At 41.5% G+C, this 19,754-nt stretch overlaps 2 protein-coding genes across 6 annotated transcripts in view; one reads left to right on the forward strand and one right to left on the reverse strand.

The window, feature by feature from the left end:
* The window catches only part of FGD6 (FYVE, RhoGEF and PH domain containing 6), a 71,009-nt gene extending 62,347 nt beyond the window's left edge, over nt 1-8,662 (reverse strand). For 2 of the 3 annotated variants that reach the window (XR_014951976.1, XM_085569074.1), the window contains exon 1: nt 8,439-8,604. Coding sequence is in view for 2 of the 3 variants with exons in the window: in XM_085569074.1 (XP_085425200.1) it covers nt 8,439-8,451 (13 nt within the window). In the remaining variant the exon portion in view is untranslated. Of the gene's footprint in view, nt 1-8,438 lie in introns of all 3 variants that reach the window. The other variant, XM_021527974.4, reaches the window with a different exon arrangement.
* A 189-nt stretch (nt 8,663-8,851) lies between these two features.
* The window catches only part of VEZT (vezatin, adherens junctions transmembrane protein), a 49,247-nt gene continuing 38,344 nt past the window's right edge, over nt 8,852-19,754 (forward strand). For all 3 annotated transcript variants that reach the window (XM_021527969.4, XM_021527970.4, XM_085569075.1), the window contains exon 1: nt 8,852-8,922. In XM_021527969.4, coding sequence (XP_021383644.2) covers nt 8,887-8,922 — 36 coding nt within the window. In that variant the 5' untranslated portion in view covers nt 8,852-8,886. The remainder of the gene's footprint in view (nt 8,923-19,754) is intronic.

The raw sequence follows: 19,754 nt of genomic DNA on the forward strand, positions 1-19,754 counted from the left end.
GTTGCTTTTTTGTAAAGTATGTCTGAAACATTTTAATATTTCAGGAGATTATTTATGTCCAATTCATTTCAATGTGGTGGAATATTTTCAGATTTTTAAGACCTTTGAGTGTTTTTTGGTATGTGCAAATTTATAAAGTAAACAAGTTTCTCGTGCTGTTTATGTATTACCTCTGTATTTACTACCCTTGTTTTGACCAATATATAGGTATACTTTCATTAAGTCATATACATGTTAAATAACACCCTCAAGAAAACACATTAGTTAATGTTTCACATGCAAATAGATAAGGTAGGCCATTGATTTATTGTTCCCTTTGAAATGTGGATTTGGTGTTTGGTTGTGTTTTACCACCATTATTACTATAGATATGCACTGTATCTTAATCGCTATCTTGGATTAGAATGAAGTTTCAAAGTTTAGGCTTGTTTTGTGGGGATTTGTTTGTTTGAAGGAAATCTAGACAGGTAAAAAAAAAAAAAATTTAAAAGGGCAGTGCCCTCAGTTGCAACTATTTCCTAAACAGCAAGCCACTGCTCTAAGCAGAGAGCCAGAAACAGTAAAACCATGTTTTTCTAGGACATTAATCACTAAATGGTACTTAGACTGCCTTTACCTACACTTAGAATGGCCACCCTTGCTGCCATTATATTAGTGAAGAAATAAACTTCTGATGGCAGAGTCTCTGACAGCAGAGGCAATTTTAAAGAAATTTTACAAGAGGGAATCCAGAATTTATTTCCAAAGGCTCCCTACAGCCACTGGCAACAGTGACCCAGCTGCCACTTACTGCCAAGGCTATCCCACCTTCTGCATCCCATCTAAAGGCAGATTTCCCACAGAGAGATGAATCAATACTTTGCTATGAAAAAATAAAATTAACTCTTTAGGTGGGTAACTACTGATCCTGAACAGCAAAAGAGAGCTGTACACTCACTTTCAGACAAGTCAACTGCTTATTTGATTGGAATATGAAGTGATGACAATAAAGGAGCCTGTGTTCCACAGCAGAAAAATAAAGAAGGGATGCCCAGTTTGTCACAGATCAAAACACAGTAGTAGACCTGGGCCATTTCAGTAATATTTACAAAGTTATTAAAGCTCCTTGGAAACAGGAGAGAGACAGGCTGCTTTGGAACCCTTCCTGATGCCCAAGTGAGAGAAACAGACTGACAAAGATACAGGAGATTAAACTCTGCTTAGGTAAGCAATATCCTGTGGATTATTTTTCCCACACACAAACTGAAGTTCATAAGTTTATCTCTCTATAGTGAGAGTGCCTTACATTTTGGATACCACCTAACCAGATTACTCTGCAGGGATTTTAATTAGTATTTATTAGGGAGCACACAAGTTACGATGTGACATCATTACCTGAATATAAGCTATCAAAACCCTCTATGGTTTTATTAAAACTAAACCATGAAAATGTAAAGAAAAGCAAAGCATACAGACCAGTTTGTAAGCCAGTGGCAGAAACCTGGATAATGAACAGAGCAGAAAATTCACTTCTGGTAATAAGTGCAATTCAATGTGATTTCTGAAGCCTACTAGAATTTTTAAAATTACTTCAATGTTAAAAACCATTCAGACAGACAGAAGAGACCAGCAAATTGTATGGGATAATAAAGCCACCACTGTCTGCTTTAAACTGATAGCACATTACATCTAGAGTAGATATGGGTCAATGTATTAACAGGCACATTACAGTCTCGGTATCAATACAGATCTGCAGTCAACCGCTCCATCAGAAAGGAATGTGATGAAGAGCTCTTTCAAACATAAATGTGATGTGAGAGGAAAGACTCCAAGAAGGGAATGCATACCAGTAGTTTTCCTCAACAAAATATCTTTAAATTTCTGAAGAATACAAGCAATGATCTACTTAGAAAAAAATTACAGCAGCTGACAAGGGTGAAAGTATAGTAGATTGACATTAGAAATTGAGAATTAAAGTTCAGTTGCATATAAACTAGTTCAATTCACTGTCGAATTAAAAACACAGTTCTACATAACAGTGCTCTAAAAGGGACAACTTCCCATCCAGAATAGAAAAAAAACTAAGTAGGAGGCAACTGTTACATAAAGGTGTAAGGAATGACTGGAAGTCATATGGGAATGACTTTTGTTAAATGGCAAGCATAAGCAAGGTAAAAAACAATAAATATAATCAAGGAAATGTTATAGAGCAAATGCATGAGGTACTTAGTTGCTTGGACAGTGGGCTTTTTCCTGGTGCCATATGGAACTAACTATTCACCTAAGGACAGAGATGGCTGATTATACTTAGGAGAGTAAAAATTGAAGAGAATTTGGAAATCATTGTACATAGTTATTTTATGAGAGCTCCATGCAGGTCTGAAGCTAAGCAATAAATAATCTGTTAAGTACAAAAAGATGAAGGGAGTTGAAAATATTGCTGTACATAACACCTACCAGACTGTTCGTGAAATGCAATGTCACCTTCCGGCAATCTCAGAAATAACTACAGAATCATCCAAGGTCTAAAAATTATACATCAAATCCCAAGGAAGCTCATCCTGGTTAATTTAACCAAGAATTTAAAAACGAAGATGGCAATAGAATATATACTTACACACATGTGAAAGGTTTTGGGTTAACAGATGGCTCTTGAATCACAAGAAAAGCCCCAAATAAAAATAAAAAAAAACCAAAAAAAAAAAACCAAAAAAAAAACAAAAAACAAAAAAAAAAATAAAACACCAAAACCCTGATGAGATTCCATAGCTGACCACTGAGGTTTGACATGTTCAAACTATAAAAAAAGCTCTGAAACTCTTATGAAACCCAAAGGATCATTAACTACAGAAATATCTCACCTAGTATTGTAGGGGAGCCACAAGCACTTACATGCAACCTAAACTCATTTTCTGACATGTGTAGAATTTTCAGAGGGAACTTTGGACTGGACATTGGATTCTCTAGCCTGTCGTACTCAGGAAATTAGAGAATCATTATGATTTTCCCCACTCCCACCTCCAACATTAACCCATTTCTCAAAGAGAACCCCTGCATCGAGGGATTCCAGTAATAAATGCAAATCTGAGTAGAAATATAAAATGTTATTTGCATAAACGTTTGGGAGCCAGAGAAACTGTCAAAGAGATATCCTCCAACCTGTTTGACTATGCAAAGGAAGAAATCCATAAATAAAGTGACTAGCAATGCTGCCATCACCAACAGGAAATCTGCTGCTCACGTAGGAACAGCCAATATCATGCTCAGTGCTGAAGAAAAAAAAAAAAAAGGTGCTTAAAAATACCAATTCCTAACCCCCTTAGGAAAAGTAGATTTAAAAAGGCATTCTTTTTCTAACAACAAATTGCCATTAGCACCACCTATGCAGATCAATGCACATGCCCTTTGCCTGACTTCAGGTCACAGAACAGAAAACAGACATTTATGTCTCTGGTGAATTACGTCCTTCAGCATGCCGAGGAAAAAGCAGCACCTGCTCTCATCCTGCTGATCTCCTCCATGACCAACACTTGTTATTGCCTGACTGGTAAGTACTCCTGTTCTTCCTTTGATTTGTTTCAGAGAAGCATGAGAACACCCTGAAACAACTTCTGCTCTCAATCTTTTGACCCTAAAGTGCTGCCCATTGCTGTTCATCGGATGATAGAATTTGACAACTGAGGATCTCACTTAAAAACACTTGTGTGTCTTCTCCTATGCAGTATCATGAGAATAAACAGAAAAGCCAGTAAGATATTGCTATCTTAAGCATTATTATTAAACAGCTTTAAATCCTTCCCAAAATTTTACCTCTTGTTCTTTTCCCTGCCCTACATAGGAACAAGGAGAAACAATGGTATGTGAAGGTAAACTGAGGCAAAAAATTCAAATAGAACTACCCCTTCTGCAATAAACCCTACTGTTGTTAAAGTAGTGTTTTTCCCAGGTAATTTTTATGCCAATACCTTTGAGATCATGTTAACAACTTCCATATTTAGGAACAAGTCACATTGACTTGCATCTGTCCATTAAAAGGGGACAAATGGTTCTAGGCACTATCACACTCACACATACAGAGGCTCCCCTCATGGTATTCAGGATGCCCTATGGGACTATCTCAAGTCATCCAGGCAAGATCGTGCAAACTACCCTAAAGCAATGTCCCTTCTGAACCACAAAACTGTAGGAAGAAAATAAAACAATAAATCAGTGTGGCATCAGATGTTGACAGCAACTCAGCTACTTTCTAGAAGTTGGTCCCATGAATACTCTTATTTTACCACACAATATATATGGCAGTTTGTTCATTTTCACCTCCAAGGTTACATATATTTTACATATTACTTCACAAATCTATTTCACGCATACTAGGAAAAGAAAAGGGCTTCAACAGTTACCATGCAGCAGCTGGCCTACAGCAAACATATGCATTGGCTTTCTTGTGGCACCTTATTTACATATGCACACCGTATTCTCAGATAAACCAAATCCCATCTGTAGGCTATATATGAAAATAATGTGATGCCTAGAGGGTATCTACCAAGAAATCAGTGTGCTGTATTTTCTCACATGAAGGAAGAGCTTGCTCAACAGCCGATTTGCTGTTCCTGAGACTATTTTGGGCACAAAACACTACAACTCACAATCTTAAAACAAGAAAGCCAATCTGTCTTTTAAAGAACAAGTATGGTGAAAGATAATTACTTGTATGTTTGGGATATGCTGAGAGATTATTGCACTTGCACTCAATACACTGCAGAAAGAAACAGATAAGTACTCTAAAAATCCTGTTCTCTAGCAACCTAAATTTTAAAGACTCATTACAAGGCTTTCCAGGTCAATCACTTTGTTTTCAGTTACAAAAAGAAATTTTCATTAGGTAAACACCTCAAAAAAGTATTGTGAGATCATTAATTTATTTCCTACAAATGTTTATTTATTTTCTCATTATGGAGAGGCTCTGATTTTCTCAGGTGCCACAATGCTCATAAGAAAAAAAAAAGGAATGAGTCATAACAACCCAGAAGATAAAACACGTAGTTTTTAAAGTACAGGGGAAAACTGTGGTTTCTAAGCCACTAGTTTTAGAAAACATCCTAATTAAACTACAAAAGGAAAACATCAATTTCAAAATATTAGGTTGTTCACTGACTTACTGAAATAAAACAGGAAAGTTAGGGATAACTTCAGAGCAAGGACAAGAAATGAATAAACAACCTTTTAAGATCACATGCAGAGGCAGAGCTGAGTAACTCTAATGAGACTTGACACATTTGAGGGTTAAAGGGACATTAAACGCTGCAGGCTTCATTTTTTTTCAAACCTTGAAAGCAATGAAGTTTGATTGGAAAAGTCATGTTGATTTTGTTTATTCTGTTCCTGCTATGTTTTTTCCATTTGAACTACATTTCTGACAATAAAATACATTTTTCTCATTGTTGTTGTCAAATCCAATTTCAAGCCTAAGCTATACATTCTGCCCACATTAAATAAGCTCTATAGATTCACATATAAGGACTGTTTCTTCAGCAAGAAATAATAAATGTCAAACTCATAACTCTGAGCTTTTGTTTTTTTCCTTTTAAAGGCAAAGCACATACTTGAAGCCAGCATAATACTTTCAGGCAGAAAATGAGTAAACGGACATTCATTGGCATCATATATACAGTGTGTATATATAAATATATCTTGTGCAGTGCAGGAGAAAGCAGTGGCAAGAGTATAACTGTAAGTGAAGATTGAAACCAACATATGGGTTGATCACTACAATACGATAATCTTCAAATTATATAGAAGTATTTTTAGGAAGTGCTATAGTTCCTTAGCTGCAACAATTCTAGACTTACATATACATTTTAAAACATGCAAGCAACAGCTGTGGCAGAACTCCATAGCAGAATTATGTTCAGTTCAGGACTGAGATGTAACTGAAACAATTCTGGAGAGGATATAGAAAAGACACACAGCAAGACACTGAATGCACACTGCATTAGTTAGAAAGACAGAAGGTAAACGGGAGCAAGGGTAAGGCTGGGTTATCAATCTCTGACATTTTGGAACTTCTGTCCTTGGGGAGAAGCCATGTTTGGGGTTTCTCCCCATACCACAGTCCCCTCAAGTAGCACAGTATCTCTCTTAGAGAAAGCCCTGCATATCGAGCACACACCTGCAAATGCTACTTTAAAAAAATCAAAGCAATACAGATGATGGTGTACCATGTTGCTTTGTCCTAAAGGTACATTAAAAGAAGACCCAGGAGAGACACTTAGGCCCTTCAAGTCAAACAGAAGGAAATATTTCTAGCATTTCAAGTTCCACCTGAAGCCTCCAGAGACAATAACATTTTTAAAGAAATGCTGTATTACCAACCTGTGGTCAGAAAACTGGCTTACATAGCACGAACCAGAGTAAGAACTGAATTCACAATTAAATAATTTCCACGTAGGAAATAGATTCTGTAGATCACAAGACTGAAATTCAAATACAGGAGTTTGTTAAGTTTTTATATGAGCAATAGCTATATAAAGAATGCCTGTATATTACAGGCACTAAGTTCAGCAGCAATAACAAGAGAGGGATATGAAACCTTCAGAACTGTCTTCTGGCTGTCTTCAGCCTTTTCACACCCTGCCTAGGAACTCCTTAACTGAAATGTCAAAAGCTGTCATGATGCTGTCAGCAGAATCATGAATCTCTAATCTTGTTTCACCTGTTTCCCATGTATTTTTTTTATCTTCACATAATACATCACACACAAAATACTCTTCATCTCCTCTTATATACCCCTCATCTTCCCTCTTTCTGTTCCAGTACTCTCTATGCCTCCCTCTTGAAAAACTTGCTAAAATTTAGATTTGCCATGAAACTGTCCCACTTGCTCTTCTTATATTCCTCAGTATCCCTTCTTCTCTTTTGCTTACTTTGTTCACCAGAACCCCTTTGTCCTCACATTCCCCATAAACACCACCACAATGTACATTTAAAACTGATTTAGTTACAGCACCTAAGATCTGAAAGTCCTGAAATCACTGTTTAGTACTGAAAATCTACCCAACTTTCTGAAACTTAGTACTGTATCAAATTTTAACAGGCCAGCTCTTGAGCACCCCCTAACACTTATGTGCACAGCTGTTTAACTCTTAAAAGATCAGGGCCGAACTGCACAATCAGCGGCACTACTAAAACCATTAACATACAATGCAGCTGGTTAAGCAGAGATAACAAGCTTTTCAAAAATCTAAACAAAATCAGTTCAATCAAACATATTAAGAATGGAAATGTTCTAAATGAAGCAGAAAGATACATTAAATTGCTTTTCATTTTCCAGTAAATTCTGATTAGCTGTGAGAGCTCGGATAACTTAATTAACGCGGGAGTCAATGACAAGTTGACATACTTGAGTGGCAAACACTGAAAACGGGGTTGGTATTTTTGCTTCATAACTGCGTATTGCTTTTTCTTTAGAACACCGACTACCCCAATCCTTACAGGAAGCACTTTGCTGCTTCCCGTTTAACTCTACAATTAGCTGTGTTTCCAACCAATATATCATAATTTACACGACATGTTTTCAGTGCAGAAACGACTCCTGCTCTCGTCTTTAGGCAGATAAGAAAGGAATCTACTAATCTAACAGATGTCTGAACAAAAGTGCTAAGTCAGCACACCACCGGGCAAGCAAATATAAATAGGAGCAATTCCCTTAAACACGAGAACCAAGAATTTGCCCTGGAGCTCTTTTAGTCATTAAAGTGGCAGCGGTCAAGAAAAGGGGGAGGTAGGGTAAGGAAAGCGCTGAAGTAGGTCAGTTCCAGCCCGCAGCTGGAAAGGCCAGAAGCGAACGCTTCCCAGCACCCCCGTGGGGCTCCTGCGCGCAAGATCCCGGCCAAGGCAGGTACATCCCCGAGGCGAAGCCGCAGCTGACAACTCTGGCAGCTCCGCGGAGTCAGACGGAGCGACAGCCCCAGCCCCGGTGCTGGCTCTCCGGCCAGAGCCCGGCTCCCGGCACGCTTCCCCCGCCTGAGCTCAGCCCGGGCTCGGACCCGCTCGGGACACGCGGGGCGGCCAGCGGAGAGCCCGGCTGAGCCCGCGCAGCCCCAGCCCCGGGCAGGACGCGCCCGCACGGCCCCGCGGCCAAACGTGCCGAGGCCGCGGGGAGCCCGCAGCGGAGCCCGGGAGCGGCTGTGCCCGGGAGGGGCTGTGCCCCGAGCCGGGTGCGCTCCCCACCGCTCCGACCGCTCCCGGCCGCCTCCCCGCGCCGCCCCCGGAGCCCGGAGCGAGCGCGCGGCGCTGCCGGGACAGGGAGCGCGCCGGCGGCTCGGCCCCCGTCCGGCGGCAGGAGCCCCTCATCCCCGGGGGGCGAGCGAGGCGAGGCTGCCCGGCCGCGGGGGCACGCGGACTCGCCGCCTGCCGCCGGCTGGGCGGAAACCGCCGCTCCCCAAAGTTTCCCCGGCACTCACCGGCGGAGCTCATGGCGCTCCCCAGGCGCGGAGCCGCGCTTCCCCTCGTCCCTTACGCCACGGCCCCTCTGAGGGCCGAGGAGAAGGTGCCCATTGTTCCCCCGCGCCGCCACCCAGCCGGAGGAGCAGCCGGAGCAGGAGCAGCTCCCCCCGCCCGCCACCGCCGCATCCCACCCCGCGGCCGCGGCACACCGAGCGCCTCCACGCGCCGCCCTCCGGCGCCCCCTACCGGCCACCCCTGCCGCGCCTTCGCCCCTCCCTGCCTCGCCCCCTCCCCATCAGCACCGCCCACAGGGCGCCCGAAAGCGGGCGCTCGCTATGCTTTCTGGGAGCTGTAGTCCTCCCCGGCGCCAGGCAGCGCCCAGCGGGGCGGGGCTAGGCGGCCGGCGGCACGGCGGACTCGGTTTCCCAGCGTGCCCGCGAGGAGGGGGTGGCATGGCGGGCAAGGATGACACCGGAGTTCGACGAAGAAGTGGTGTTTGAGGTGGGCGCGGGGCGACCCGGCGCGGGCTGGGCCCGGGTGTCTTCGCCCCTCGTTGCGCCCCGGCCCCCGGGGGCGGCGTGCGCCGGGCGGGTCGGGTGGGCGCGGGGAGCGAGGCGGGCGCGGGGCCCGGCCCAGGGCAGCGCCTGCCGCGGGCAGGCAGCGCCGGGCGGGAGCGGCGGGCCGGGGCGGTGCTCGGCGTGTCCCGCGCCCCGGAGCAGCCCGCGGCCAGCGCCGCGCCCTCCGCGCAGGCCGAGGGCGGGACGGCGCGGCGGGGCCGGGCGGTCCTTTGTGCGGCGGGGCCGCGCCGCCCGGCCCCGCTGTCGGGCGGCCGCGGTGGGAGGTGTCGCGGGCCCGAGACGCCGGGGCTCCCCGGGAGCCGCCCCGCGGAGCGCGCCCGGTCAGCCGGGCTGAGCGGGGTCAGCGCACAGGCAGTAAACGCTGAGAAATTCTGCTACTGAGTCCGTGTCGCTCACGTAAAAGGTGTCTTTCAGCACGCACGCAACTGTGCAACGGGCACTGAAACCGCTTTATCTCTGTAGTATTTGTGTTATTGCTGCATTTGCATAAACCTTGTCTCGTTATATCACATTTTGTTAGAGCTACAATATCATCTTGGCCTAATTGAAATAACAGTGCCTAAATATATCAGCTGTTGTGGTTTGATAGCAAAATTGAGTCTGTTTGCAGCAGGTAAGTGTAATTGTATCTTAATGGAGAGCGGACCTGGTGTTGCAGGTGTACAAAGTGGTTATAGAGAAATGCTGTCTTTAAAAATCAATAATTATTATAATAGCAATAAGGCTTCTTCAGCCAGGATGCAAAACAATCCTTACATGAGCAATTATTTTTTCTCAGCTGTGTAAGTAGTATGTCTAGTCTTTGGTCCATACCACAAAGTTTTGTGTTCATCCACAACCAACCTTAGATCCTAACAATTAGATTTATTGTTTGTGTTGCTGATATGTTAAATTGCTTCCTTTCATACTATAAATCTATGATGAAAATTTATTTCACAAGTTTAATGCCTGCCCTCTGCATTTCTATCTTCAGTAAAAGTGCTACTTGTTTTACAGTTTCACAGTTCTTCAGTTCAGGCAGCAATTGCCATTTTGATTGAAAAATTTCTGCTGCATAGAGAGTAAAAGATCTCATTGCATATACTCTTCATTATTATCCTTGTGTTTTAGGAAAGAACTTCCATTACATTTACACAAGTGTGTGTGTGTATATCCATACACACTTACACTGAGTGACACAGTAGCAGATCTGTCATATATTGTGGTACATCATAATAAAATCAGAAAAGCAACGGTAGGACAAATACAGGCTGTTTGGGTTGGCTGATTGGTTGGATTACAAAACTGGGTGGGCTTCCAACTCATAAAAATGGGTACTGTGAAATATACACCAAAATTATCTTCAGGAGTACTCAGCAGAGTTCATGCTATTCTAAAATGAAGGCTCCACAGAGGATTGTGAGCATACTTCACACACATGAGCCAGAGATGGAAATTGGCAAGGAGCCAAACAGTATTGGGTTAGTTAATGCTACAACATACTTGTATTTTTAACTTTTGTTTTCTTGGGCTCCAAACTCTCCCCCTTTATTATTTGCCATTTCTAGTAAGCAACTACATTTTTTCTGCACCTCAGTAGGTCACTTCCCATGTTCTTCAGCAAACACTGTCACAAGAAGGCTTTCAGCATTTAGACCTCAGTTGCTGTGAACAGCTGCTTTCTCTGTGCATTTGGAGCTCCCTTCAGTAAGATACCAATGGATGTTATAAGGGGGGTGATGTGGTAACAAATGTGTAATCAGGAAAGAAGTGGTCTTTCATGTGCCTCATACCCAAAAGGATGGCTAGGAGAAGGAAGCAAATTTTGTATACTTCATGTGTTCCATATGATGGTTATGCCCAGGTTATGTTTTGTGTGTCTTTTTGGGTCATAGCTCTGTCCAGCTGGCCCTGAAGACATCAATAAAAGGTGTCCACATTAAAAATTTTGCAGCATCAAACAGATGATGGCTTACTGAAAAATATTTCTGAGCTTCCAAGAACCAATAATTTTTCTCACTATCCAAGTATCTTTTACATTAATTAATGTTTGAAGGCAAAAAAGCACAAACACTGCATTTCTGCTCTGGGAAAGCAGTGTTTTCCATCAAGTTCAAATGCCACTGCAGCTCATCATGATTGAACAATAGTGAATGATGGGCAGTTACTCTGTCCATTAAATGCTGCCATATTCTATCCAATTTATAAATTAATTCCTGCAGTAGCCAGCAATTTTTATTCACTGACTCAATAGTCCCAGCACTTCAGTTCTTGCTTTTTTTACAAGCAGTTTCTCTTCTAATTAAAGTACTACAAACCCAGTGGGGAGGAACAGAACTCAAGAAACAGAGAGGTGCCCCTGATATGTTGAGCCTGGGCTTGTCTATCCAGCAGCATAACAAATTAAAAAGCATGGCAGTGTAGAGCAGATTGTACTAAACAGTGGAGGAACAATAAATGGTGTTCTTTAGTAGTGGCTGGCTGAATTTATTAAGGGAGATCATGAAATAGCAAATTGATGTCAAGTTGCTTAAGATGAGTTTTTATACAAAACCTGGGAGACCATCATGCTGCAGTTACAGTGTATCTTGGAATCCTCTGCAAATTTTCAGTGTTTTGTATATTTGTGAGAGACTGGAATTGTGTTAGGTTTTTTGATTGTCGTGTGGACAATGTGATCTCCTTCTTGTTTTATTTTTACTTTTTTAATATATAAATTAAAGAAGCTTCTTGTTCAAACTAGCTAAATTTCTGCATCATTATGCCGGTGGAGGGACTGTGTCAGAACTTTGATGATTTATAGCTGCCACCTAATTTCTGACTGGAAATTTATTAATGGCCACTTCATATCTACTTGCACACCAGCTAATTTTTCCGTTATCTTATATAGTTCTTATCTGTCTCTACAAGTTACAGAATCACAGAAACATTTAGGCTGGAAAAGACCTCTGAGATCAAGTCCAACCTTTGCCTAATCACCATCTTTCTAACTAGGACTATGGTCCAGTTGTTCCTTGAATACCTCCGGGGATAGTGACTCCACCACCTACCTGGGCAGTAGTGCTTAAGTACTCTTTCTGTTAAGGAGTTTCTCTTGATGTCCAGCCTGAGCCTCCCCTGGTGCAGCTTGAGGCTATGCCCTCTTATCCTGGTGGTGGTTGCCTGGGAGTAGAGTTTGACTTGGATATAATATGATAGGGTAACTGCTCGTATATGCTTCCACATCACTGGGAGTTTGTTTTTATTAGTCCATCTGTGTAAGGTCTTGCTGTTGTCTGTTGTTAAATTGCATGCTATTATCAATAGCCACTAAAGGTCTTCCACTTCTTTTTCTATTATGTTTCAATCCTTTTCTGCATATATGATGCTACTTGGTCTTATCGGGAAATGTCATTAGCAAGGTTTTTGATATAAGTTTTAATATGGCAAGTATCAAAGCTTTTAAAAATGCAAAAGCTTTGACCGAAGACTCATTCTTTATGAATTCCATTAGTAACCTTCTGATCCAATGGCTTTCCATTCAGTGTAGATCACTGTTATCTCTGCCATCAACATACTTGGTTCCTTTCCCATCTTTTTTATCCTAACTGATATGGTATCAAAAGTCCATAACTGTAAAGCATAGTGTAAAAAATTGACATAAACTTCCTGCACTTCCTTTATCTGTAAAAATTAGCTGTCTTATCAAAGAAAGATGTCAAGTAAGTTTGGTACAATCTACCTCTGGTGAACCAATGTGTTATCTTCTTTGATGATCATTTGTTTTCTTATTTGACTTTGAATTTTGCAAGAAAGAATTATTCTCAGTAGCATGCTTTTGATCAAATTCACAGACCTGACATATTCTTGATTGCTTTTCACCCTTTCAAATATAGGCGCTATGCTTGGATTTTTTTCTGCTTTTGAGTTTATAGATTTATTAAAAATCCTTTCTGCTGCATCTTTCATCTCTTGTGCCCATTCTTTCAGAACACTGGGATGAAGGTGATCCAAATACTGCATTTTCAGCTTCCAAGTTCTGTTTTCAGCTGTGTAATTTGTCCTATTTTAATGAGTTTGTGCAAGCTTGCTGTTTTTCTTTGCCTTTGGATACATATTCAAGCTGTGCTCACAGAACCACAGAATGTTTGAAAGGGACCTCTGGAGGTCATCTGGTCTACCACTTGCTTAAGCAGGGTCATGTAGAATCAGTGGTCCAGAGCCAGGGTCAGATGGTCATTTTCAAGGATAGATAGAGATCTCACAATCTCTCTGAGCAACAAGTGCCAATACTCAGTCGCTCACACCAAAAATATTTCTTGGTGTTCGAAGGGAACCTCATGTGTTTCAGCTTGTGCCCATTGCTTCTGGTCCTGTTACTGGGCACCACTGAAAAGTGCCCATTTTTCTCTCCTCTTTGCACTCTTTCTTTGGATATGAGACCCACCCTGAGGTTTCTCCAGGCTCACCAGTCTCAGCTCTCTCAGCCTTTCCTCATGTGTGAGATGCTCCTTCCTTCAGTTTCACTCAGACCACTGTTGAAAACCCAGAAAGTGATCCTTACTGTGTCAGAGCAGTTCTGGTAGAGGAGTTGTAGGTGACTTTTGTTATTTTACGTTTTAATTCTGTGTATTTAGAAGAAAGTTACTCAGACTGCACAAATACATGATTTTGACACACACAATAACAGACTTAGATTTTTTAAGGGCTTTGCATTTGCAGTGTTTGAAATACAAGGCTTTATGTCAGAATTATGTACATGTAGAATTGTGCAATACTGAATTAATTTCATTGGCATAAAATCTCCATTTTAAAAATGTTTAATTAGGAAATAAATATTTTCTCACTTGAGACATGATTTTAGTTCATTCATGAGTCTTCTGCCATTCCTACAACCAGATCTGTCCATATTATTTACTTAATATTGCTATTCATCAGTTATTTCAGTACTAGTAGAAATGCATGTTAAAGAATAGCTGGCTGTGTGTCACGATGGTTGTATCACTGTATAATCTAATGTTTTATTCTAGATCTAGATGATCTGATCATTACTGTAACTCCAGACTTTTAAATTTGGGATTGTTCTGAAACAGAGATTTTTGGAGTTCACTTAAGTTAACAAAATTAATTAAGTATTTATATTCTAGCTTGTAGAGTTATGTGTTGAATTTTAACCTTTTACTTAAAAAACCTCTGCCAAGGTACAAAAGGGCATAAAAAAATGCAAATTGCTGAAGCTTCTTATATAAAGAACAATACCAGAAAGGACTGAAAATACAAAGAACCCAGATAAAGAGGATCCTCTGCCCCTAAGCCTACTGAGACTGACAGATGGTACTCGGCTAAGTACCAAAGGACCGAAAGCGCACGCGCAGAGAGGAAGAGTTCAAAAGTACAACCATGAGGAACACCACGATCTTCAGCCCCAAGAAACCACCAGAGACCCCCACAGGACCACCACAGCAAACCACGCATGCCTAGAAGGACATGGACCTCTTTAGCATGAGAGGCGAGGACAGGCAGGGCCAGGGGTTGAATATGTATGGGAAAGTTGTGTAATGTATATGCATATGGAACACCCTTGGGAATAAAGGTGTGGGTCAGACTGAGGCTCAGGGCACAAGTCTTGGAGAGCGATCTCACTTGTGCCGGCTGCTGGCAATGCATACCCACTTCATAACTACCCCAAGTTGTGGAGTCTATTTATTTATTCTGCGTATCACTTCAGTTCAGCCCAGTAGAAGTCCCAGACTGGACAATACCATTTAAATTGTGTATGTGTTCTTTCACAATTTCAGATTCTCTTTTGTGCAAGATGGATAATAATACCAAGTTTACAAAATGAGGCTTTCTTTGGTTCACCTGTCTGCATCAAATTACAGAATCTATACTAATCTATATTTGAGAAGAGAACAAACTGGGGTTGAACACAAAGAGCATCAAAACCTCATGTTCAAATTCAGAAATTTATATCTGTGTAAAATACTGAACCCACAAGGTCAGAGCAAAGATTTTGAATGTGTAACAGGCTACTCTCATGTCACAACCAGTCCTTGTTCAAGCAATCTTCCCATCAGTGGAGCAAAATATGCACAGGAATGGAGTTACCCTTCCCAGAGTTTGAAGAGACACATTCTGTGCTCTTTGTCTTCTTGCTGTAGTGGAAGAAGCTAATGTGAGGATTGAGTCCTGAAAATAGTGGGGTGGTGGTTTCCAAGGAGCGTGCCATCCTAAGAGTGAAGGAAGCACCAGCACCCAGCAGAGCTGGCAGCCACGTGGCACTGGGTCGGGCCTGTGTGGGGAGGAGGTGGGAATGGTGGAGTCTGCTTACGAGGGATGTGGCACAAAAGGGAAGTAGCAGGCAACATCTTCATGTGTTCCAAGGTCAGGTTCAGAAAGACAACTCTCACTGCTTATTTAGGCATCAAACTAAGATGCTGCTTGGTGCTGAGGGGCACAGAGGATGTAATGTTCTGATCCACAGATTTCTGTAAGATTTGAAAGAGATTCTAGGAAGAAGCACCACCATTTCCCAGCATGATACACTGTATACAGAGCAGCCTTTAGCTGATGTGTTCTCTACATGCCTACAATAGTAAATCATGTCTAAGATATGGTATTTCTTAGAATATTGGAGCATCATGAATGTTCAAATCCTTATCTGAACCTTCATAAACCGTGTGTTTAAAGTATTGAGCTTTTATCAAAACACTAAGTCACATGTTTTCACAAATGTTTTTTTCACCTAAATAAACTGTTCTAAAAACAAAAAAACAAATTAAAACCTCAGGGAATCTAACCTCAGAAGTTTCTTGTTGTGATGAGAACTTTAAGTCACTTTCATTCAAAAACCTGAAAACTTGAGGACTTTCAAAATAATGTGATTTTTGTCAAGTATCAGACTTGTAATGCTGTATTCTAAAAAATAATGTCTCAAACACACATGAGGAAAAAGAAGCTGAAAACCAGCATTCACACACCTTCAACAGTACTGTCAGTAATGCTCCATTAGTAGGATTTTCTCTCTGAATATCAGGTGAACTAAAGATGTAGTATTATTTTTTTTTACATATGCATGAAATAAAGCCAGTTATAAATACACAGCTCTGTCAAAGCCACTGTTCACTTGTCATTCTGATGAGCTGGTTTTGGGACTGTGCTTTGTCTGCCTGAAGTGTGGGCTGTTGGCAGAAGAGGTGTTTGGCCTTCACTCCTCTTTTGCAGTTTATTCCCATTCTCTTCCTTATGCTGGCACTTGGATTTGTGGGTGATGCTGTACAGTGGCTCAGGAGACTGATTAGACAAACTAACCTGGCTAAGGGAAAAAAATCCATCCTAGGTTTTTTTTGCTATCAGATTGTTTCCTTGTTCCATCTCGCCAGTTGGCTGCATAAGTTAGAACATGAGTGTTCTAAAGTGGCTCTGCAACTTTCAGCTGCACCCACTGTTAATGGCAGACTAAATGGACCATGTGAATGCAGCCTGGGGAGATGGCTCTGCTGAGGGTTGCAGTGTGCTGTACAGGCACTTGGGCTGGTGACAGATGGACTGCTTCAGATATTTTACTTCTCAGCGGTTTGCTAAGTTGAAGGGGAGGACAGGCTGTGCTCCTTTTCATCACATGACTGGGAGCAGGTGATACCACAGAGAAAATAAAATAAAGTGCAAACTTAAAACTATGTGAAGAACACTCTGGTTGTTGCGGAGGCCAACTCAACTCATCAAGTATTTCTGGATATCAGAACAGATAAAGTATTATATGGACCATATAGTGTATAAATATATATTGCCATAATAGAAAATTTTAAGATGAAAGTACATTGCCATTAGGAGTAAGAATTGATATTATCTGTAGTAGATAAGTTGATTATTTGGAGCTAATGTTTTAAAGAGGTTTCAAAAATGTATCAGAAATATTTCACTAGTTTACCAGTCAGATGCATTAGTTTAAGTAACTGAGTTTTTAATGTAAATGAAGGAGTAAATATGTGAGTTAGTGACTGCTGTAAAGCAAACCAGCCTTGCTGTATCATCACCCTAGTCTGATAACTTGCATGATGAGTGACTTCCCACCCAAAACTCCAGGTGCAGAGCCAGCTGGCTTGTTACCTTGTCCTTCAGAGAAAGTAACGTTTACAGCTTTTACTTGCAGTTTTCCCAGTATTTTTCACCTCTGTCAGAAAGGACCTGCTCAGCTTTTCACCCGCATTTGCAGGTCCACTTTTGAATGGGTAAACAGTGCAGAGCTCTCAGTGAATTTCAGTGCTTTGTCTAGTGTGTAATATCTTTTTCTAATGCTTTTCCACAATGGCAGTAATGTGCAGCCACCTGCTGTACACCTGCAAAGGAAAGAGCATTCCCATGCCAGAGATACAGTGATAGAGATATATACACAGGCTGTTAAACTTCCCAAACCCTTGAGGACACATGAGTCCATGCAAAATAGGTACACATCATAGAATCACAGAATATACTGACTTAGAAGGGACGCAGCTGGGTCATCGAGCCTAATTCCAGGCCCCATGCAGGACACCCTGATAACCACATCACAGTCCTGAAAACATTTTCCAAATGCTTCCTGAACTCAGACAGGCCTGATGCCTTGGCCACCTTTCTGAAGAGTCTGCTCCAGTACTCAGCCACCCCCAGGGTGAAAAATTCTCTCCTGATTACCAACTCAAATTTCCCCTGACCCAGTCCCGTGCCACCCCCCTGCCGAGTCCTGCCACTGACCAAGAAAAAGTATCGGGGAACAGTAATAGATTAATGGCTTTAAAGCAATTCTCAGAGCCTACTTATAAAGCAGATGATACAGTAGTGCTGGAGAAACCAAGGTCTGTGCTGCTGTGGCATGAAAGCAGAATAGGGAATCTAAATGCCTCTTTGGCTGCCTTGCAGTCATTGTCTAATACAAGCCGTGTCAGCAGCGCCTGGCTCTTTGTCAGTCGGTGCTCAGGAGGAGGTGGTTACCAGCCAGGAGAGTATGACCAAGGCATTTAAATACCGTTGCTTGGAAAGTCTTATTAATGGCTGAATATGATCAATGTGCAATAATTCTTTCAAGCATCATCTTTTTAAAAGCCTTTAGCAATCTGTCATCTTTGTCTCCCTCCTCCCAGTTAGAAAGCCACATTAGTCAGGAGAAATCGCATGATCCTGGGAAGTTTCGAACTGCATCCACTGATGCTGTGAGGAAAATGCCCCTGTGCAGGGACGCAGGTGCAGTTACACTGACAGCTTCTTCTCATCCTCATCTCGGATCATCCTGGAGGAACAAGCAGAAAGAAACGGGGAGGTGGGCGAGATTCTGTCAGGTGCATGGGAGCAGTACCAAAGAGAAAAATGGAATACACTCTTCCAGGAGACAAAGATCGCACTGTCTGTGAGTGTTAGCTCAACTTTTCCAGCTTTGTTTTGAGAGAGGGGAAGATTTAAATGCTAGTAATTTGCTCTGAGTTTAGCCACCTGTTCAGCATACCTTAGCCTTTGCTGTCATTCTGGTAGAAATGTTTAATCTTTTGGGGTTTTAAACTGATAGTTCATAATTGTAGTTATTTTGGAGGTGGCTTAAGCTCCCACAGCGTTTTTGAGATACTGGAAACCTCAGCTTTGAACAACATTCATATTTTAAGAGGCTATCTTTAAGCCTCTTATTTTGTCTAATGTTATTAAATACTACTTCTAATACTATCTGTTTAATTGGCTACTAAGTGGCAAATTGTGTCATAGTAAAGAACACAGGTGCAGAAAGCCCCTGTCTATTGTAGAAATCCTGAGTCATTTACTTCATGATGCATCAGCAAAAATAATTGGGTGTGGTTTTCATTTTCAGCTGCTATTGTAACAAGGCTACGAAAGCTAACAGTGTCTTACTCTCTAATATGTGCATGCAAATGTTTTTATCAGAATATGCACAAAATGCCTCAAATATTTAAGTGTGGTATCTGTGCTTGCAAGGCTGTAATAGATGTAAGTATTTAAGTATTTATCTATCAAAAGCAAACTATTTTTTGAGGCTAGGGAATTCTCTATTAATACAGCCTTTCCATCACATAGTAGTAGGCAATGTTATGTTTGATTATATTTTAGTGTTTGTCTTGATTTTGATAATTTTTTTTATTTTTACTGTCTTATAACTGCAAACACAATGCTTAGTTTAGATTATGTTTTTTCTTAATCCAGGTCAGTGCTCTATTAAAATAAGCATTGGGGAAGTGGTAAAGACCCACAGTGGACTGTTCTTTAATCCTGCAAAATATATCTTGGGTTTAGAATGAGTCTCAACCAGTTTCAGCAATGAAGAAAGGAGAATAGTAATTAAACATGTGTTTGTGAGTGAAATAATTTTTAGCAGTATGGATCTAAAATAAATATGCTCATGGAGTTGTGAATGAGGAGGAACGGATTTTGTTTCTTGATTCTGTTACCTGGAGCTTAGATAAACCTATACTGTACTGTAAATGATTACAATTGAATGACTTTGCAGTATTACTATAGCAAATTAGAAAAGTCATAAAAAGATAAGTGGTTTTTTTGTTGGTTTCTGTTGAGTCTATAGAAAACTCTGATTCTTCAAACTTTCAAAAACCATGTTCCTACTCAGTACACCAGCTGTTTCTGACTATCTTGCTTCACTTGTTAACAAGGTCTTTCATGTATAATCTGTACAAAGTACACCAAAGCAGAGTGGCTTTTAGTCATCTGTCTGTTCTGGAACTGTTTCATTTCCAGCGCTCATTTTGGACAATTAACATAATTTTTTAAAATGCGCTGGCCATATCCTATCTCCTGTGTCTC

The sequence above is a fragment of the Lonchura striata genome, chromosome 1A, assembly GCF_050655825.1.
Source record: "Lonchura striata isolate lonStrDom1 chromosome 1A, ASM5065582v1, whole genome shotgun sequence".
NCBI lineage: Eukaryota > Metazoa > Chordata > Aves > Passeriformes > Estrildidae > Lonchura > Lonchura striata.